Consider the following 21,616-nt stretch of genomic DNA (forward strand, 5'->3'; position numbering starts at 1 on the left):
CTCTCTCATTCTTCCTTGCGCGATGTGGGAGTGTTTATGGCTATCAAGGTGGAAGTAGAATGTGGATTCATTGGGCAGAACATATTAGGGTCAGGAACAGCAAATCTGTTTGTACATGGACAGCTTATGCTTCGCAGAGGCTCCATCATTAAGCGAAATTAGAAGAAAGGGTCAATTGGTGTGATCAACACATAACCCTAAACTCCACCTCAATTTTAAAAAGGGGAGGATAAACAAACCACTTATCCCATACTGACAACATTTGTATGCTTGGGCATCGTTTTCAAGTGCAAAATTCACCTACACTAAAATACGTGCTCTACACTTTTCTGTGTGTACAATTTGTCCCGATGCACTGCATTAGTAGTATTGTATGGTGTAAAAGAAGTGTTCCCTACTACATTTTTTCATTTCTAATATATTACTCTAATCTCATGGTTTGGATAGTTGGTACACCACTTATCCATTTTTATCATAACTTTTATTTAAACAGGGAAGGCCATGTTTATGTTTAGCAACAGGGCCAATGTCTACAGACATTTGAAGAGGCTCCTAAAGGCTCCAAGTGCTTTATGGACTTGAAGAAGGCTTCTGACAAGGTCCTTGAGGGTGTGTTGTGGGTGTGTGGAGGGAATATGGGGAAGCTTGCTCTGAGCCATACAGTGCTCAAATACAGCTCTAAGTGAGTCATAAACATCTCACGCCCAACCAAACTGAGGGAATTTTTACGAATCTTATGGTCTTGTTCATGAGCAAGAGAAAGACAGAATCTGAGATTGACAGGTGTGTCGATATGGCGCCTGCAGTGATGTAGGTGTTGTACTGTACTGTCACGGTAAAGAGAGATCAGAGCCTAAAGGCGAGGCTCTCAGGTGACTTACCCTCCAACCACCACCTATGGTCATAAGCTCTGGGAACTGACAGACAGAAGAAGATCATGGATAGGAGGAGGCAAAATGAGTTTCCTTTGCAGGGTCTCACCCTAAGGGACATGTTCAAGAGCTTAGAGGGAGCAAAAAGTAAAACCTCCGGGGCACATCAAACCTGAAGAGATCCCAGGGCAGACATGTAAAATGCTGGATGGATTACATATCCGATCTGGACTGGGAACGCCTAAGAATCCCAAAGGAAGAGCTTGAGGATGTGGCTGGCAAGAGGGGCATCAAGACTGCCATGTTATACTACTATTACCACGACCCATACCAGAATGAGTGACACAAGATGCTAAAGAGTAGTTAAGGCACCAAAGCTACTGTGCCTGCAGTTACTGGCAGTCACCACAATTGGAGGAGCCTCTGCTTTGTAAACCACATCCACATTTGTTAATGCATTCTTTTTAATACTTGGAATCAGACGCACATTTTGTTAATTTCTGAACTGCTCTTGATTTGAGAAGTAGCAAACACGCACACACATTAAATCATCTGTATTGTTGGTTTAATGTGTGCGGCCAGGCCAGTGCAGACGGCATCAGTGTTTTAAACAAAGATAAAGGATAGAAAAAAAAAAACGTTTAGCCTATCAGCACCACCCTCTGACATGAATTATGATGAGCACAGGCCAATGCTACTGTGTCCTCATTTCAGGTAAAGCCACAGGTAAAGCAGAGGAAGCTGAGCTCTTCATCTCCTCCTCCTCTTCCTCCCTATGCCTGTCCTCTTTTCTTCTCAGTGCAGCTCAGCCCCTTTGGCTGTGTAAACGCGCCATGGATAATCTACACACCAACAGCCACTGGTGTGACTAATGCAAAGAAAGAGAGAGGGATGTGGGGTCAAAAAGAGGTGAGGAGAACTGCAACAAACAAAGAATTAAGAGGTGAAGGGAACGGGACAGCCCCCTGTAGGGATGTCATTATAAATCACATGAGGGGTCAAAATACAGAACATCAGCAGGTAATGACACAGTTTCTTGCTCGTTGAAATCACAAGCTACCAAAACAACCTTACATGGCAACATGTTTCAAGTAATTTTGTGTGACTGAATCTTAATTTGAAGTGAGGATTTGGCCCCATGTGTCCAAATCTCCTCCAACTCTATTCAGATAAAGGATAGCAGGAGCTTATCCTGACATTCAAACATTTTGTCCAACCAATGGCCTGGCTGGGTGTGCATTTCACAGAACCTGTGCTAGCGGTGCTTTAATGAACTCGACTCTTAGGGTGTTTTCATATTAGGTACAATTGATTCGGACCGTGTCAAAGTATGATTGCCCCCTTTATCCACTCCCTCAGTGCTCAGCTTTCACATTAGTAATGTTGTTCCATATTAGAGTACACTTGTATCATCTTCTACGTCATTGACACTTGTTTATGTTATGGCAACAGTGTAGAAAAGAGCGCCAATCGCAGGATCCCGAGTCCATACGATGGAGTCAACCTTTACATTATGCCTATGGTTAATACTTTAGAGTCAATGTCAAGAATGATCTTTTGACCCTTCTTTATCACCCACTGCCATGCAGTTAAGAGAGCGGCGTGTGCTACATGCATATGCAGATTTCGGAGGAGATCTCCAGTGGAGCTGAGAGATGCCTTTGCAACTCTACTTGCCAGTTGGTACTTGTGTTAAAGGTCTAGTGTGTAGGATTTAGGGGGATATATTGGCAGAAATGGTATGAAGTGGGTACATTTTCTGTAGTGTATAATCACCTGAAAATAAGATGTGTTGTGTTTTTGTTACTTTAGAATCAGCTACATAGGCAGCGTGCCCTCGTCCACAGAGTCTATTTTGTTGTTTCTACAGTAGCCTAGAATGGACAAACCAAACATGGGCTCGAGACAGGGCCACCTACAATTCTGCATCTTCCCATCAGCCACCGTAGTTACTACCCCCTCTGCTACTAGCAGCACTGGAAAAACATTTATAACGTGAAACTGCTTTATTCAGTGTTTTTACCAGTTTAAATCATCAGGGCTGTTTGTTTTAGAGAGGAACAGACCTCTGCAGAAAATTCATCTCCCAATAAAACCTCCTGAATGTCTAGTTCTTAAGTTGTCAGAGCAAAAAGGTGAGCACATATTAGCAGGTGTTGGGCCAGTGGCCCGTCTGCAACAAGCCAAACAGGGTCAGAGAAACACTGATTTGTAACACAAAACTGCCTTATTCAATGTTTTTACTGGTTTTGAACACCTGGGTCTTTTGTTTTGGACAGACCTCTGCGGATAATACGGCTCCCAGTAAAAACTTCCTTAACAATGAAAACTGAAGGAACTCTAACCGAGAGTTTCAGCTGGTTGCAATCTGCAGTCCGCACCACTAGATGCCACTAAATCCTATGAATCTTACACGCTGCTCCTTTAGATGGCATTCCAATTCTATGTTTTGGTATGGTTGGTTTTCACACCTGATGCAAACTATACTCGATTCCAATTCGCAAAATGCGAATGGGTCTGGAGTGTACATTTCCTCTATTCCCAAGAGGCGGTATCAACGGCTGTCACTCAAAGTGCCCCTTCACGCAACTGGAAAGACGGAAAACCAATCAGAGTAAACAAAAAGTGTAACGTAGGCTAGCACAACGCCACTGTAAACAGACCAGCAAGCTGCAGCGGAGATGAGCTGTGATGATGTCTGGGAAAGAGTGCTGCCATCTTTGCAGATTTCCTCCTCACTGTGGACTCCGAGTTGCATTGCTGTGATTCCCAGCTTGGTCGCTTCCCTGACCTGCTCCTCCATGAGAGCAACTAACGGAGAAACAACAATAGCCACTGGGTTTTCACTTAGTCACATCTTTTTCCCAATCACCGGAGCCAGTTGGTAAATTAAACTTTTACCAAACCCCGTAGGAAGGACGGCAAATGCATCTTTTTTTCAATAAAAGTTTTCAGTGCAGCCGTTTGTTCTGCTTTTAAAGAAAATATACATTCCAGTTCTTTCAACACATTTACCATTGCAGTTTCAAAATCAGTAGCCATGTTGGTTGTTTACGAAATGCATTCACTCCGCTCCTTGTCCCTCCTATTCTGATGACGTGATTTCAAATAACCCACCCCAAAGTAATAAACTGTTGTGATTGGCCCGGTAAGCTTTAACCGATGCCAGAATGCGCCTTTATGATTGCATGGCCAGACTGATTTGCGGAGCGAAATAGAATATGAGCTTGCGAGATTAGGATGGTTTCACCAGGCTACATGAACTGTTCTAGAGACCACCTTTTAAAGTGGGTTCGGACATGGATCGACGTACTGCGCACGGGTTTAGGCACTTTAGGACCCCCTTGAAAATGAGATGCTACATCTCAAAGGGCTATCCTATTAATAATAATAATAAATTCTTTCCAGTACAGTTCACAGTTTTCACAATGATAGAACAAACTGGACTTTTTGGTCAAGTGTACACGGATCCACACCCAGGTCCCTGATGTGACAGCTTCCATGGAAAAACCTTACATATCCATCTCTTGCCCAAGTGTTCTCCCATTCAAGGCTGTTGTAAAACAAATGAAACAAGAGCAACACACTGGAAATGGAAAAGATGATAGTTGGTATCCTCTGCTCAGTAAAATGATATCTGTCAATCTGGCAGCTTCAGAGCTTTTCTTCCAATCCAAGACTGATAACTAGGTCCTAAGGTACACAGCACAAAATCACAATATCTGACACTGTCAAGACAGTGTCCTCTTGATGATATATTATCTCTTTGTATTGACAGCACATCATGGTAAGTAGCCAATTAACCTCTCATGACACAGACAAATTTGTTTTAAATACAATTTTGCTATGTTATCATATCATCACCCAGTGTCATGTCTTATTAAACTGTCAACCTCGTCAGCTGGAGAGACTGTTTTTAGCACACTTCGGTGCTTTAATCTGTCTTGGGGAGCTTTGTTTTTCTTTTGTGATCTAGTCTTAATAAGCCACTCTGACCTAACTCTATCCTCTCTATTATCTCCATATAAACTTTTTGCTGAAGCCTGGCAAAGCTATTGAACCCTGGCAGCACTGCACACGTGCACCGAGGAGGAAGTGATGGTGAGTACCACAGGAACTTGCTGGAGTCTGCCGTTGGGCGGGCTGTTGACCGGCCAAGCTAATTTCACACTCCCCTGGTACCCATAATGCCTCTAGAGTTACCATGGGCATAAACAGAAGGTCAAAGAGAGAAACAGAGAGAGAGGGAGGGAGAAATATTAGAGGGAAAATATTCAAGGACAGCATCAGTCTCACTTGGGTGCAAGTTCTGGCCATGGAGACCAGCTGCTCGTTTTGGGCTTTTTATACATTCACCTCACTTTAATACTTGGTGTAAGGGTAATGCACACTGAAGAACAAGGTCTTTACTCCCTGTGTACAGAAGGCCATTTAGGCCAGGACACAGCGGACATACTAAACTTACTATCCTCCTTTTTCTTTTTCCCTTTCTTCGCGCTCTGGCTCATCAGCCTTGTACAAAATGAGCACAGTGACAGAGCAATAGATGCATGCCAGATATATCAGGAGTTAGTTTCTTCACATTTCATAGAAAGATAAGAGGGCGGGTAAACACTCCAGTGTGAATTTATTAATGAACTAAATTCATTTCATGTAATTCGATTTAAGCGTGTGGAAACAATGCCTATGCAACTTAGTCCTTACGAGCTTTAGTTTCTGTGCGGGGTGATATGTGCATGTTGCATGATTTAATAAAGGATGTTGACTGCTGTCTGGCTGCAAACCATACAGTAGATTAATGGAAGTGTGTACATGTGTACGTGTGTACGTGTTTGCGTGTGTGTGTGTGTATGAATGACAGAATGAGAGGTAGAGAGGGGGAGAGAGCCTTTGATGGATGGAGTAAAGTGACAGGAGAGTATTAGAGGGAGTGGGGAATACGGCTGGAGCTGTGTCTGTAATGCAATTCCCCTGTCAGACATCAGACTGTTTCACACAAACACATACACGGTGTGTGGCATCCAGGAATCACATTAAGTGTGTGCAGTACGTAGGTGATCTTGCTCTGACATATGATCATAATAAAAAGCTTAACAAACCAAGTGTCAGTAAACCACTTAAATCTACCGCTCTGAGATGTGATCAGAGCCCTGGTTTACTGTGCAGTTTGTCTAATGGTTCAGTGTACAAGGGAGGAGATTTGTTCCAGCACCCCAGCAGCACAACTACGTCTCTGGATTTATGTATCAATCGAGTGACAAGCTGTTTTGAACCGAGTGGTCCGTCCTGACATTACTCATAGCTCTAATTTCAGAATGTATCCTCTGTCTCTCAATCTCTCTCTCTCTCTCCCACAAACTGACATACAAACACATTCACAGCTTGGCAGCCTTCAATTGGTCCCCATGGTGATCATTATTAGCCGCTTTCCATCTGTCTGTCTCTGAATTGTGCAAGCACCCATGCACACAGCCATGTGCACATGGCTATACGCATACGAACACACACAGAGATTTGAAGCATGTTATTTGCCCTCTGTCCTCCCAGCAGGACAAATGCTGTATTTCAGCCTCGCTTGTTACATAAACAGGGTTGTTGTCTATGCCAGACACACACTATGCTGCTGACCGTTGCCCTCATACCCTGACAGGAGCGCGGGCCACACAACAGCAAAACCAAATGCAATTATAACAGACCTCATACTGATCGCTGTTTCAGTCAGCCACTTTAAATCCATACATTTTCATATTCAATTGCTTTTTACAGATGACTTTTCCGGGGAGGTTGCAAGTACAGTTTCAGCGGAAAAACAACTTTCATGTGTGCCTGGGATTGGTGCATGAATAAATAAACAAGATTTTGCACTGATTGATGTTATGTCATGTTTATCACCAGTAGCAGACGGTAGCAGATGGAATGAGATGCAGAAGGCTGCCCGATGACTAACAAGTGATTCAGACACATCACAAGGGGCTTTTTGCTTTTTGAAATTTAGTTTAAATATCAAAGTAGGTGCTTAATCACAGGGCCAATCACAGATCATCTATTTAAAGTGACTATCTGCCAAAAATGGTAAGTGTAAGATTTGAATTAGGAGCAGGAAGAGAGAGATTGGTTTGTTTACAAAGCTCTATCAAAACTCATTTAACTGAGTAGTTACTAGAAATAAGAAATGAGTTTCAGCTGAGGTCAAACAAAATCCTACAGACCTGAGTCTTCCGCGATGGCCGTGTCCATGAGGGTAGCCATGGCTGTGGGACCTTCTGGGAACTGGCTTGTCGTCTTCATGCATGTGATGTAGCGAAGGCGAGCGGGAATGGGAGGATCTGGAGCTGCCTGTACTCTGGAGACTGCTGTCAGGGATCTCTCCATGACGACTCTGACAAAAAGCAGAGTATGATGTGCACGTGTAAAACAATGTGTAGTGTACAATCATCTTATCATCTCAGGTATGGAACATTATGTCAAACTGTCATTCTCCTTTTTTCCTTCACTTGTGTTATCTACTCTGAATTTCATGTTAAAATGCGAACACACACATTAAGATATAAGACACGCACGCACAGCCCATCACTAGCTCCATCTTACCTCTCCGAGGCTGCTGTGCTGCTGCCCAAGAGCTGGCAGACTGCGCAGTGAGGGGACAGGGGAGTGACCCTGACGGCCACGAATTTCTCTGGGGGCCTGAACATGGATGTGATCGTGGTCGCCATTCAGGTTGTTGTCACTCGCAGAGCGGAGCAAGGACCGTGGCGAGGGCAGGGTGCCTGGCGTCACACGTCGACGGTTTGTGTAGGAAGGGGTCTCCCTGAAAGGCACTGAGAGAAGAGACACATGTAGCCAAGAGCACCTCTTAACAGACTCACTATATCATGTGGAGCTACTGTAGGGAGCACAATGACCAGGATGTTTTAACAGGGAAATAACTGCAACTCCACACAGCTCAAGGTCACTCAAATTTGTTTAAAGCCTGTTACTAAGTCTTCCTAATCTGACAGCAGGCTGTGATTACATTTCATTTGCAATATATTTACACAGCTATAAACTATATGCAAACACTTACACAAGGATCAAGTGATACAGTGGATCTGGTACTGCAGCAAAGCCTTGAAGATGATATTATTGAATCCCAGTTGTGCCTTCTGAATCATATTAATTACACTTTTAATATTCTAGATAAATATGCAGTATATATAAATGAATAGAGTTTATCTATAGTGTAATAATGGAGTGGCAAAATTATTATTTAAAATGAATGAACCACATATTCCAAACATTACATGTGACTCATATTTTAACATGTTAATTATTTAAAGGGATAAAATATGTGAATAACAAATTTCACAATGTAAAAATTAGGGAATTACATCCTTTCTTCACTAGATGGCAGAGTTTTCCTGTATGTACATGCCACAGAGAAACTGCTCAACTCAGCAGGGATCCAATAAACCTTCTCCACATCATTTATATTTCCATTTCCTTTCCTTCATTTCCCCACACCTCTGTATATAACCTGTAATCACTTTCCCTGAACTCCTCCACTATCTGTGCTCAGCCATTCTTCAGTCTGTCTCCCTGACACCATATTCATGTTTAAACCTATAAAATGCTGAGGTAGTCTGGTGATATACCACCACTGCTGTCAACTTACCAACATCTGATGCTTTGTGGACCTTTATGATTTCAGCCAGATCAAAGTTTCCTGCTATAATAGCCACCTGGAGGAGTGGAAAAGAGAGGAATAAATCAGAGTGAAAAGGGTAAACACACAAGTGATGGAAAGTAGGTAACAGCAAATTTTAATTCTGTGGAAAATGAATAGAAATACATCCCTTTTTCACTCACTCTCCTTATAAATGTTTCATACATTCAGTCCTTTGTTGTGGCAGATGCATAAACTCTGTATATGTGGCATGTTCTGGGCACTGTGTGGACCAGCCTGCCTTGTGTACAAACAAATTAACTTTGATCTGCACAGGAAATCTGTATCAGTGTCAATTTCACATGGATTTCATCAACCAGAAAGCTGGAATTCAGACACAGATTGAGATTGGTGCCTTTACACTGCTTACGTTTTTAATAGCTATCAGTATACTCAATATAGCAGCACTAGGCTGTGTAAGACAAGTAATAATAATACATTTTATTTGGAGACGTCTTTCAAGTCACCCAAGGTCACCTTACAGAGTGTATAAGATAAAAGACATCATTAAAACAAAACATCAACATAAAAACAAGTGTAGTGCACAGTGTCCAGTTAGGGTGAAGTCATTCAATCCATTCTGATCCAACATGTCAAAGATGTAAGGTAGGATGATACACAACATGCGGTGGTTCTCGGATACCACACATACCTGAAAGGCGGTCTGGCTGTTGTAGTTCTTGATCTCTTTATTGGCCCCCCGGAACAGGAGAACTCGTGCACAGCTATCCTGAATGACAACAGAGAGATGTGTGTTTGACCAGGACTTTTAAATGTCATCTTATTTGATTTTACCAACCCAACCACCACAATAAATGTTGGCATTGTACGTTTCTGTGAAGCACAGCTATGTAACATGTGTACAATATTATGTAGCAGATGTATGAAAACTTCACATTTTTAAAAAAAATCATGATTTGGCCTAAAATATCTGGTTTTGGTACCAGAATTGCAGCAATGGCTCGCTAAAAGACAACCGGTTTTATTGTGTGTTGTTGTCACACCATCCACCATCCCCTTCACCTCCCAATGATAAAATCAGCTCATACATATAACCCTAAATATGTCACTTTAGAGGGCGGCACGGTGGTGTGGTGGTTAGCACTGTCGCCTCACAGCAAGAAGGTTGCCGGTTCGATCCCGGGTGTGGGAGCCCTTCTGTGCGGAGTCTGCATGTCTCCCCATGTCAGCGTGGGTTCTCTCCAGGCACTCCGGCTTCCTCCCACAGTCCAAAGACATGCAGATTGAGGACTAGGTTAATTGATAACTCTAAATTGTCCATAGGTGTGAATGTTGTCTGTCTCTATGTGTCAGCCCTGCGATAGTCTGGCGACCTGTCCAGGGTGTACCCTGCCTCTTGCCCGATGTCAGCTGGGATAGGCTCCAGCCCCCCGCGACCCTCAAGAGGATGAAGCGGTTAGAAGATGAATGAATGAAGATGAACGTCACGTTAGAAATGATATAATATAAAACATAACAAATGTACAGTGCAAACTTGCAACAACATAAAAGAAAGTTAGATAAACAAAATTTCCTATATTTTGGACATGATTTGGTTAATAAAAGCCAAATATCATGTAGAATATAGTTATGAACAGGCTTTGCAATCTGAGCCAGAGGCAGCATCACAAGCTTTAGTGGGAGTGTAGAATAATCAAGGGTGCCTCATGAGAAATGCTTGTACTGTGCACATGGTCATCTCCAGAGCCTACCTGACATGAGATGATTATAAAGGTTAGGGGTGAATAAATTGACACTTCATGATGAGGTATTGAAAGGTTATCTCTATGGACACCTTTTTTAACAGCAGTGTTGTATAGGCAGCGATTGCATGGCCATGTTTGCACAGCTATAATTAGAGCAAAGAAATTAGTAAAACTCCCTCTGCTGTGTTAACACTGCTCTTTCTCTCTCTGTCTTACACACATGTACACTCCCTAAGTCACATGCAGACAACATGAGTTTTGAGATCTCTAAATTGCTGCGCAGCTGACACCTAACGTCATTTCTTTTCTCCCAGACTGTTGTCTTGTTGACACAAGGGTGCAGAAACTACACAACTTATTATGAGATTATAATTGGTACTATAATTATTATGATACCACTTGGAGAACATCCAAGAACGCAGAAATCAATAATTGCATTACTGAAAGTAAATCACGTGAAAGGTCACTGTGGGGCAGATTGTTGTAGTTTTTAAGTACACATGTGATGCATTCTTCCCCAGAAATATGGTGTATGTATCAAACACAAGAGCAGGTGTAAAAATATCACAGAATGGATATACACAAGACACAAGAAAAGGTTATAGCTGAGAAGGGAAATATGAATTAATCCACAGGAAATCAATACCATCAGACAAACAGTAAAGGGAACGCACTACACAATTACCTAGAGAGCGACAAAGTTCACTAAAAATAAACTAAAAAACGATTCTTGGTAATAATTAGAGGAAAATATATTAAATGTCCTCCGTCTGATTGTAAAAGCAATCATACTGCCGAGGGGTTGTGGTTTGCGTTGTGATAAACTTTAATTTGAACTTGCCATTTAAATAATTGTAATAGCACTACAGTCTGCAACTGAACTCTTATTGTATTTTTACTGCATTTCATTCAGTGCTGTGCTGATTCTTCAAATATATCAGCACCCATCTCACCTCCACCTGCTGCACTAAGAGCTACTGGGCATCCTGCTCTGCTGCATCCAACCCATCTCTGTCATTATCTCCAACAGTTGGGATGGTTTGTACTTTTTGTGTGTCTTTAATGTGTATTAATATGTCAGTACATCTCATTTTCATCCCAGATGAAGCTCTTATCATTGCAACTAATTTTGTGTGTATGTGTGTCTGCAGCCTCTTTCCTGTGCGCTCTTATTAAATACTGCTTTTGTCTTGTCTCAGACTTGTCACCAAGGCGTCCCAATAACAAGCACACCCAGTTTTTGGCTGAGAGAAAATCAAGCATGTTTGAAAACTGTGGTAGCGTCTGGGACAGCTCAAGATGAGGTGAGAACGGATCTCTGAACTGCTGGAACTAGAGGACCCATCCTGACAGCACAAACGCAAATTCAGTGCCAACTTGAGAGTTTTAGTCTCAGACTAAAGAAAGGAATGTCAAACAAACACTTGATTCATCATGATTCAAGCCAAAAGAATATTATTAGGCATGCAGAATAATTCCAGCAAATACATATGAAGCATAGTAAATACCTACAGATATTAAAGGAATGCTCTTGCTAAAAGTCAGGTCCTATTCACACAGTTTCAAGCCAGCACTGTTCGGATTCTTAGGTGACTTTAAAGTTACGTGAGGCTGGTGCAACAATTAGTCAGTTCATTGGCAACAAAGGATTTTAGTTTCCACCTTGACAGCAAACACTTGATGCTTGTACACCGATACAAACAGGTGATTCATTCTAAGGTCCTCGCTAATGATGAATGTAGAGAAAAGGGGGGGGGGGGGGGGGGGTTACTTAGCCCACAGTGGTGTTTGGGTGGGTGGAGGGTGTCAAGTGGCATCCATATGAATGCCATGACCAAAGGTCTTCCAGCAGAACATTGCATTGTAACAAAATGATCAATGTTACTCACTTCACCCACTACTGGTTTTAATGTTTTGGCTGATCGGTGTATTATCCAGCACTAACTGCAAATGTGAACCTACTTAAAGACATGCTTTCCCATTATAACTATGAAACTAGGCTTTAAGACATAACTGAAAACAGTGTATCCACATTACACAATACCAATCTGGAAACATTTCACCCAAAGCACAACAAACCTGAATTTGTAAAACAGTAGTTGTTCAGCTCTGTGAAAAACGCCAGAACAAAACACACAAAGCCTCAGCTCTGCAGAAATCGGGTCTTCCAACTTGTATGTAACGCTGACACCACAACAGCTGTAAGGTTTAACATTATCTCTCAGTAATGTTGTAGACAAGTACTTTACACAAGTAAAAACACATTTCGAGGAAAAAATGTGCTGATATACATTGTTAGTCAGACTTGAATTTATAGTGCTGTAAAAACTTTATGTCGTACCAAACAGCCCTTTCAATTACTGTAAACACAAAGAGGGAGCAGGAAAAGAGAAAACAGGCACAAAGAGACCTAAACACGCCACATACAAACGTACTCATGAATGTTTGCAAGTGAGGTAAGCAAGATAATTGTTATTGTCAAAGGGCCCGTTGGCAAAACATTGATTCAAATATAACTAAAAGCAGCATGTGTGGGAATCAAAAGAAGGCTGAAATGTATTTAATACAAGGAACCCATCATAACAAGCACAAAACAGACATCCTCGGTAGTTTACAACCACACATTTCTCTCTCCTGTGTTTCAGAGCATTGCCATATATTGTTTTGTGTGTAAATGAGCACAAGCCCCTCTGGCATAAAAAGCCCAATCGTAGATTGATAGACATGGTTATGTGTCCATGTGCTGGCTGGCTGAGGGTCGATATGTAATTTAACACAGAGAGCAGAATTAACAGGATTGGCCTTGCTCTACATTCAGCACAATGACTCTGGTGACTTCTGTCACCAATGAGTCACATGTTCAGGGACACGCAGGCACAAATAAATCGCACATGTGGTTCAGTTAATAATGTCCATGTGGATTTACTCATCAGGCTGAATGTATCTGCTGCTGTATTATACCAGATATATTACTGTATAGGTTAATACTGATGCACTGGGGCACCCTCTTCTGGTAAGACACATAGATGGTAACTCTGTGGGTGCTGTGTCTAATTCTGAGCAGCGTATAATGACCATGGTGTCAACTGGGACACAGAAAACCTGCATAAGCCTGCAAAGCCCATGTAAACATAGATGGTGAAGACACAGGGGTATCTGTAAGTGGAGCAGGTGTTATGAATAATGCATGATTACTCTTCCTGCTAACAGCCGATACAACAACTAAAGGTCTAAAACATCTAAAAACCTATATAGATAAATGCCTATGGCTGTTAGCTTTAGCTAATTGCTAATTGCTTATGCATTATGCAGTTGCATGCACAATGTACACACACACACACACACACACACTTCAGCGTAAGGAGTTACAATAATCACCATTTCTAAAGTCCATTCAAAAGGAAATGTGAGAAGCTAACGTTGCACGACCTATGATGTATTCAGACAAATCTGTGAGTGCATGTGCAGATGTATGTGTATTTGCACTTCTCGCCTTTGGTGACAAAACAGGTTTCATGGGAAATACATCAAGATTGTAGAGAACTGTCAAAGGAATGTAGAGGATTAACTGGAGATATGTTGCAAGGAAAAGGATAAAGAATGATACAAAGACAAACTCAGGTGAAGCCCAAAGGTGACACAGTCATATTCCCTCACTCATGTGTAGTTGTAGGCTGTTTTAAAGAATATTATGTGCAGTATTTTAGCACACAGTAATGACAAATCAAGGCTGATGCAAAGAGGTTCGTAACTTTCAGGAGAGCAAATTTCTAAAAAAAATAAGAATTGCTGCATTATTGAACATCTCTGTACCATGCTATGGAAGGATTGGTGGTAAATGCCAAATCCCTACCAGGTACTTAAATGAGACCTTTAGCGCTGTCAGTGTTGGATGTCATGGCATCTTGAGCATCAAAACTCCCATTATAACATGCAAACATGTACACAGAAAATATAGATTTGAACAGATTTTATATTGCGAATACACTATGTTAAATTAAAAATCTTTCTATTTATCAGCTTATTTTTAAGGTGTTTAAGGACAAACAAAAGGTTGCAGGCTGTTATGCAGGTTTTAATGGGACAGGAGGACCTGCTGTTGATGTGCGGAGAGAGAGAATAACCCACAGGTCTGACTCCACCAACAGGCACTTTCTTGTTTTCATGTAGATCACAGATAAGAAAGCTATATTACACGTATGACATTAGGGACATGCAATTCCACAGTAAATGCTTTATCTGACGATGATGCATCTTCCTCAAGTAGCTAAAACCTGTCTGTTGAGCCGTTAGCCAATTATGCAGTATTTCCACTGCATGGTACAGCACGGTTCGACCTGACTTGCTTTTGGTAGCAGATACTTTTCTCAGTGCCTTTTTCAGTGCAGACAGTACCCCCTAAAAGTATGCAGAATCATTAGCTGACTGTCATAGCGACACCTCATGAAACTACCTTCATCTTCAATGTGACACAAACACATGAACACAGTGTGGTTATCCCCTGGGTCCTTTCATCAGCAACCAAAAAGAGGAATGTTTGTACTTTGTATATTAACCACGGTGTGGTTTCGCAGACTGCCATTTTTAAAAATCTGTTATTGACTGACTGATTTTAGTTTTGTTGTTCGGCTCAGATTCAATCCTCTCACAGTGCGATGAGATCTGAGATGAATCAGCATTTCTTTGAGCTCTATTTACCATGTCAAAACTTTCGATTGCTTGCTTCAGTGGTCACTAATTTTCTAACTTCTGAGCTCCTGAAAAGCTTCTAAGCTGAAAGGCATGTTGTGTTACAATGACAACTGGCAACCATGAGGGTCATGTCATTAGTTGCGGCATAACTGCATATTAGATGTTTTTAATATGGTAATTTTGATATTTGTTGCAATTGTCCTCTGTTTTCATACTGAATTTAAATCTTAATGCGGTAAAATGTTAACAAAAACGCACAACACATAAACAATGATATGATAAATCTTGTGGCAACCTTGCCCCGTCCTCAAGTCACCCCAGGGTGCCAAAGCACTCACTTTGGGAACCACTGGTCTAAGGGTTACACACAAAGACCATCTGGCACATCTGAATATCTCCATTTATGCATGTTACAAGATATTAACCTTGTTTTATTGTGTCTTTGTCTGGTGTCGATGTCAACACGTTACCTTCTTAAATAATTAAATGAATAAAGGTTTGAGAAACTCAGCAGCTGAATTCTTGAATTTGTGCCATTTAAAGTCATTCTACAATATATTGCACAGACACACAGTGTACACAGACTTGCGCACCCACGCACACACACACATACACACACAGAGGCCAATTACAGTGTAGGCCATCTGTCTTGCTCGTCTCTCCAAGGCTTCCTATAGGAATTCATTGAGAAAACCTTTCCAGTCGTCCTCACCATGGTTTGCTACATGTGATTACATTAGCTACATAGAAATACACAGTGAGTTAAGTCAAGTACTTTACAGTAATGTCACGGGTCATTCATGTGTAAAGAGTGTGACAGATGGTCTCTCTCACAGCCATGTTTATACATTTGTGGTTTCCTTCTCTCATTAGAATTGAGGCAGATTTGACATCCTCCACTGAATGTAGGGCTTGTTTTTACATCTAAAGCACATAAGATTCATGATTTAAGGTAGGCTTGGGTGTTACGAAATTTTTAATACCATAATACCATCCTGAAATTTCACCAGGGTATATGGTTTATGACCATATTAGTGTGCAGCGCTACACCTATTTTCTTTATTAAATAGAGAAATACTGTGAAAACTGCACCGTTTGAATATAAGTTTTTCTCTTTCCGGGGTTCTCACACATTTTTATTATAGACTGTATAAATAATGTACATAGCGACAGTGTTTGGTTGGTGGACTACCAGCTGGAAGCCACAAGTTCAGCATGTCAGCTGTTGCCATCTTGTTTTTTTGGAGCCAGAATTGACCATATTTTGACGAGAAGTTGGAGCTGTGGAGGAGCAACCCGTGGATCTGACTCATAGACTGTGGCGACACATTGCAGGCAGTCTGTCACTCAAGCATACCTGCCCTTAAATATGCATAACTTTGGGCCTTAATAAAATGTAGGGAGGGACAGCTGACAGTATAGTTAGCGAGTTGGTTAACTTGTTGAGCAGAATGACCATACCCTCAAACTACCACACTACTTTCACAGCAGTTAAACAAAACCAAAGTGTGCATTGGCGCTCCAAGTGACAATTAAACACCCTAGGCTGCCATATCAAGCGTTCAATCTCAAAAATGCTGTACATTTTAAAAATATAAGTGGGGCAGAGGAATAGAAACTTTGGGATTCCGACCCCACATGTTAAATCACAATGTCACAACATTGTTTTTCTTGCCCCACTTGCCGGTGTTTTTCAAGCATATCAGAGTCAAACTCTATTCAAACATAATTCCAGATAGCTGGCATACATGGAGGGCGAGACAAAAAGCAGAGAGAAAATAAAGATATGTATGTGATGACATGCAAGGTTATCCATGGATGATTACTAGGGTTGGGTACCGTTCACAATTGAACCCATACGACACCGGTACCGGTATCTGGAATTCGGTACCGGTACCAAACGGTACCTTATTTTGGTACTTTTTAACCCTATGGGCCCTAGGCCTTTTTGGGGTATTTTTACTGCCTTTACTTTTAAGCTCATATCACAGTCATTATAAAGGCTACATACACATGCTATATCTTGTTTGTTTTTTTTTCAGGACAATCTGGGCTAACCAGATTTGCCGTCATTTTATGTCCTTCTATGTGCCTGTATTTTATATCAAGAAATTCCACTGACTTATTCACAAGTCAAAACTGTGTTTTATCTGAAAGAAACATGCAATATTTACATCTAAGATAATAGAAAAATAGTCAACCAAGTGCAATGATGTCCTCCAAGATAATATTTGTTTTTCAGTTTCAGTTATATATTGGGGGGACATTCTGGGCATTGGTGGGGGGGCACGTGTCCCCCTCAATGTATATGGTGACTACGGCCCTGTCAGCATTCATAATTAGGCTGCAGTTGTCTGGGTGCGCAAAGGTGAAGTGGCTGGTCTTGTCATACAAAGTTTGATGGAGTGTCAACTGGACAATATGGAGATATTTGCATCTTGAAAGCCGGACTACAAATGTGGATAGACAGGGAGAAACACACGCAAGCCTAAGACGTGGTAAGATACGATATTCCTCACTATATGAAGTGACTGGTAACAAGATCTGTATCATAGATTGTAAAGAAATTCGTCAGGTTTTTATTTTGTAGACAATTGATCTGTATTTATAGTGTGATGGGATGACAGCACAATATGTGTGGTCCTGCGCTTTCATGTGATATGCATGGCATTTCTGTGCGAGCCTGCGTTCACGAGTAATCCATCCAACAGTAATATGTGTGCAAAGCTGTATGAAAGCTCTGTTATACATCATTTTATTGCAACTTTATCAATTTTTTTCGCTGTGAAACCATTGGATTACCAACAGGTGCTTGGCCTTGTCGGAAAGCTACAGTTCTGCTGTTTCACGTGATATGCGTGGCTTCTCGCTATGACGCACGGTCGCGGAGGAAATCCACAGAGAAGAACGGGTGTGAATTTGGACGCACTGTGCGTCGTTCGGGCCCATAGTCTAAACTTCTCAGTTTCAACATTTTATTGAAAACATTTAGGAAAAGTGCTGCACATTAACTTTTGTCTGCACATTTTTTTTGTCACCATTGTTGCTGAGTCTGAGGTGGGAGTCATGCGCTCTCACTCCACCTCCACCTGAGGTACCGAAATTTGGCACAGATTCATTTTAAGTGAATCGGTACTCGGTAATACCGACGTGAATCGACGTGAAACCCAGCCCTAATGATTACTGTAACAGTTAATTGACTTTCAAGTATTTTACTTAGTCCATGACTTTTCCAGGCCTGGAAAACAAGATTGTGGAATTCCATGGCGTTTCACTGTTTTCCATGACCGTGGGAATCTTGTCTTTCATCAAACTACAACCAGCTAAATTGCCTCATTAACTCAAGGTTAAATACACTTAAATCAAACTCAAAAACTAAAACTAACAACAAAACTAAACTCACCAAAACTGTATTGGTTAGTGTTGTTAGTCATTTCATTCAATTCAATTTCATTTATAAAGCCCAATATCACAAATCTGTATTTGCCTCCTCGGAGGTCCTTGGACCCTAAAAGCAGATAAGGACAAACTCTCCAAAAAAACCTTTAACAGAAAAAAAGTAGTTAGTCAGTTAACTGTTCCAACAATCATCAACTCCTGTTGGCTAAAATAACCTTTTAATTCAAACAAGATGTAAATATATGCTGTTTTTCGCTCTGTTGCTGGCCGCCTGTTTAGCGTTCTGTGACGTTACCTCAAACACCACCAGCTGCCTTTTTGGGCTGGAGACTTACCCCTGGTCGCGCATGCTGTGCACGACATACAATGAGTTTAAAAGAAAAGGAAGCGCCTGTATATTTGATGGTGCTGAAAATCATACCGTCAGGATTTTTGAATGCCCTGATAAACCATAATACCGTGATGAGCCTAATTTAAGCCTGAAAGACCTTAATTAAGAGCTGAATTGATTGTCATTATTGTGCACAACAACAGCATAATACAAAACAGTAGCATGAAATACAGTGATACTTTCTCAATACAGCTTATTATAGAGTTGCTTCAAGGTTTCATTGGTCTGACTTGTTTGAACAGTTGTGTGTGTGTTGCGCCACCTCTCTTTAATTTCACTCATCAGTGTTGTCCCCACTTGCCATTACCTACTGTGTCCTTTCTAAATCATCCATCCAACCATCTCCCATGGTTCTGTCTGCCAGGTAGAAGACCCCCGCCATGCATTCATTCATTGCTGCTGATCACATGTGCAAAGCTAAACCCCACTAAGTAAATGTTAATGGCCAGCCAGATCCCAGCAATTGGACTTTAGGACCATTGATCAAGCTTACACTGTTGCTGATTATGTTATCTTCCCATTCATCTCCCCTCTGCCACCTTCATCTATCTGTCCCTCTTCTTGACACTCACTTTCTCTCTCCATATTGATTTATTGATCCCAGCCTGGACTACTTCTTTCACCGTCAATTCTACCAGCCTGTTTCTTTCTGTAATGGTACATAATCATCCAAGCCAGGCCTGTTTGGAGTCTGCTGGAACCCTGCTAAGAGACACCGTTAGTGGGATCAATCAGCTCAACGTGGTGTTTGACCTCCGCTGGTAAGATAACAGCCATCCTTAGCAGTGGAAGCACACAAGAGCTGGGACCATGTCCATTACAAGTTGTACAAGTAACTGTAAATTAAACTATTCATCCATCCTCTGTTTGATTACATCCACTCTTGCTCAACACACAAACACACACACACACACACACACACACACACACACACTCTGGCAGTCCCTCCCCTGAGAGGTGGAACACGTAATGACTTCAGTCACGTGGATGTGTTACAAACAGCTCGTATTAAGTTTTGATGCTGTGCTTCCAAAACCCATGCGGTGAAACACACACACACACACTCACTCTCCCTCTCTTTCTGTCTCTCCTGAGACTATGGTGTTCCAGTCCAGTTGAAGCAGGTCATTCCTCATGACTGGAATTAGTCGAGCAGTACGTAGTTACATTTACAACACGCAAACACACACACACATGCATGCACACATTTTTCACTTGTTCATATGCAAAAGAGAGAGAGTAAAAGAGAGGAGTATGTTCATTTAATGTTCATGAACTCGGCACTACTGTCTGTTTTCCAATGAGGGAGCAGAAAAGCCTCTCCCAGAATGCCCAGTTACAAGTCTCTCTGTGAGCAGCCTCTAACCAAACAGGACAACGCAACACATGGGCACACTGTACCTAATGACATCATATCATCATATTCCCAGGAGTATGCTGGTTTTCACTGCCCTCATCTCCCAGTGTCCTCATGTACCTCTCTTGATATAGAACACAGTCATTCATATTTTAAAACATGCACTCTATGTATTTCTTTCCTGTCATCACAACCTCACAAGACCCTAAACTTATATTATTACTTTATGAGCTGCTACAACTGTGCCAAATATGATTTTCGGAATATCACATAGAGTGCAATACAAAATACCGACACTCCAACCATCATCTCAGGCAGTGAGAACTTCCTCTCTTGGGGACTGCAAGGTATGCACAAAAAATGTCTCCAAGAGGAATCAAGCTGATGGAGAATGTTGTGGAAACCATTGAATATTAGTGACAGGATAAGTTTGGAAATGTTTTATATTTTTCTTATTGCCAACAAATAGTATGACAAGACCAAAATGAACATGACTCTGTGTAGCCAAAGTCTGATATGGCATATTCCTCAGCGCTACAGACATTTACTGATGTCTAAAAACTATTAGAAACACATCACTGTTGCACTGGGTGACATTCATTAGCACAAACATGGCCACTGTTGTTTATTTTGCATCAGTGCCATTAACACTGTTCTGCCGCTGTAAATACTCACCAGAGCAAATGTGTGTTAATGTGCAGCTGAAAATAGTCCCCAACAAATGCACTACTCTTTCCCATATGAGTATAATTTGCTAAAGAATAAATATTTTTAATGGGATTTATTGACAAAAAGAAAAGCGTCAGCCTTATACTTTAAAGGGACAGTTCACCCCAAGATCAAAAACACATATTTTTCCTCTCACCTGTAGAGCTATCTATCACTTGTTTTGGTGTGAGTTGCTGAGTGTTGGAAATACCGGCCATAGAGATGTCTGCCTTTTGAATATAAAAGAACTACATGACACTAAAACGGTAAAACGGAACTGCTATGTCTCTTTCAAGAAATCATGACCCAGTTATTCAAGATAATCCAAAGACCTTTTTGTGAGCAGTTTCACGTAGGAACTATTTACCAGACTACACCGTGCAGTGCAACATATCCTTTATGACAATGATTGGAAATACAGACCAAGGTAAGATGCTCAGTGTGTATTCATGAATGAATGAGAGCTTGAGGTTGTCACTGTTGTACAAAGAATCAAAGTGAATCATTGATCCTGATGAGGACAGCTCAATAATGACTCTGTACAAGTGCACACAGTCCCAGTCTGGCACTGATACTCTCTGGTATGAGCCACATTTTAAATACAGAGCATCAAAAAATAATAAACTACAACAAAACACTGTTTAATGCTCTTATCCAAACCACATAGTGCATAAATGTGTGATGGAAACCCACATGACTGAAATATCACTGATCTTTGGCCATTTTGGTGCCACACTCCCACTTGGTCCACTTCTCTTCAATCTCCTCTCTCAGTCCATTATCATAACA

General features: G+C 41.3%; 1 protein-coding gene across 3 annotated transcripts in view; it reads right to left on the reverse strand.

Annotated features, from left to right (window-relative positions):
- shank3a (SH3 and multiple ankyrin repeat domains 3a) overlaps nt 1–21,616 on the reverse strand; it is a 284,296-nt gene that overhangs the window by 92,058 nt on the left and 170,622 nt on the right. For all 3 annotated transcript variants that reach the window (XM_078167969.1, XM_078167968.1, XM_078167970.1), the window contains 4 exons: nt 9,227–9,304; nt 8,524–8,590; nt 7,461–7,690; nt 7,082–7,251 (listed from right to left, as the gene is read on the reverse strand). In XM_078167969.1, the coding sequence (XP_078024095.1) occupies nt 7,082–7,251; nt 7,461–7,690; nt 8,524–8,590; nt 9,227–9,304 (545 nt within the window). The remainder of the gene's footprint in view (nt 1–7,081; nt 7,252–7,460; nt 7,691–8,523; nt 8,591–9,226; nt 9,305–21,616) is intronic.

Source organism: Epinephelus lanceolatus, chromosome 5 (assembly GCF_041903045.1).
Source record: "Epinephelus lanceolatus isolate andai-2023 chromosome 5, ASM4190304v1, whole genome shotgun sequence".
NCBI lineage: Eukaryota > Metazoa > Chordata > Actinopteri > Perciformes > Serranidae > Epinephelus > Epinephelus lanceolatus.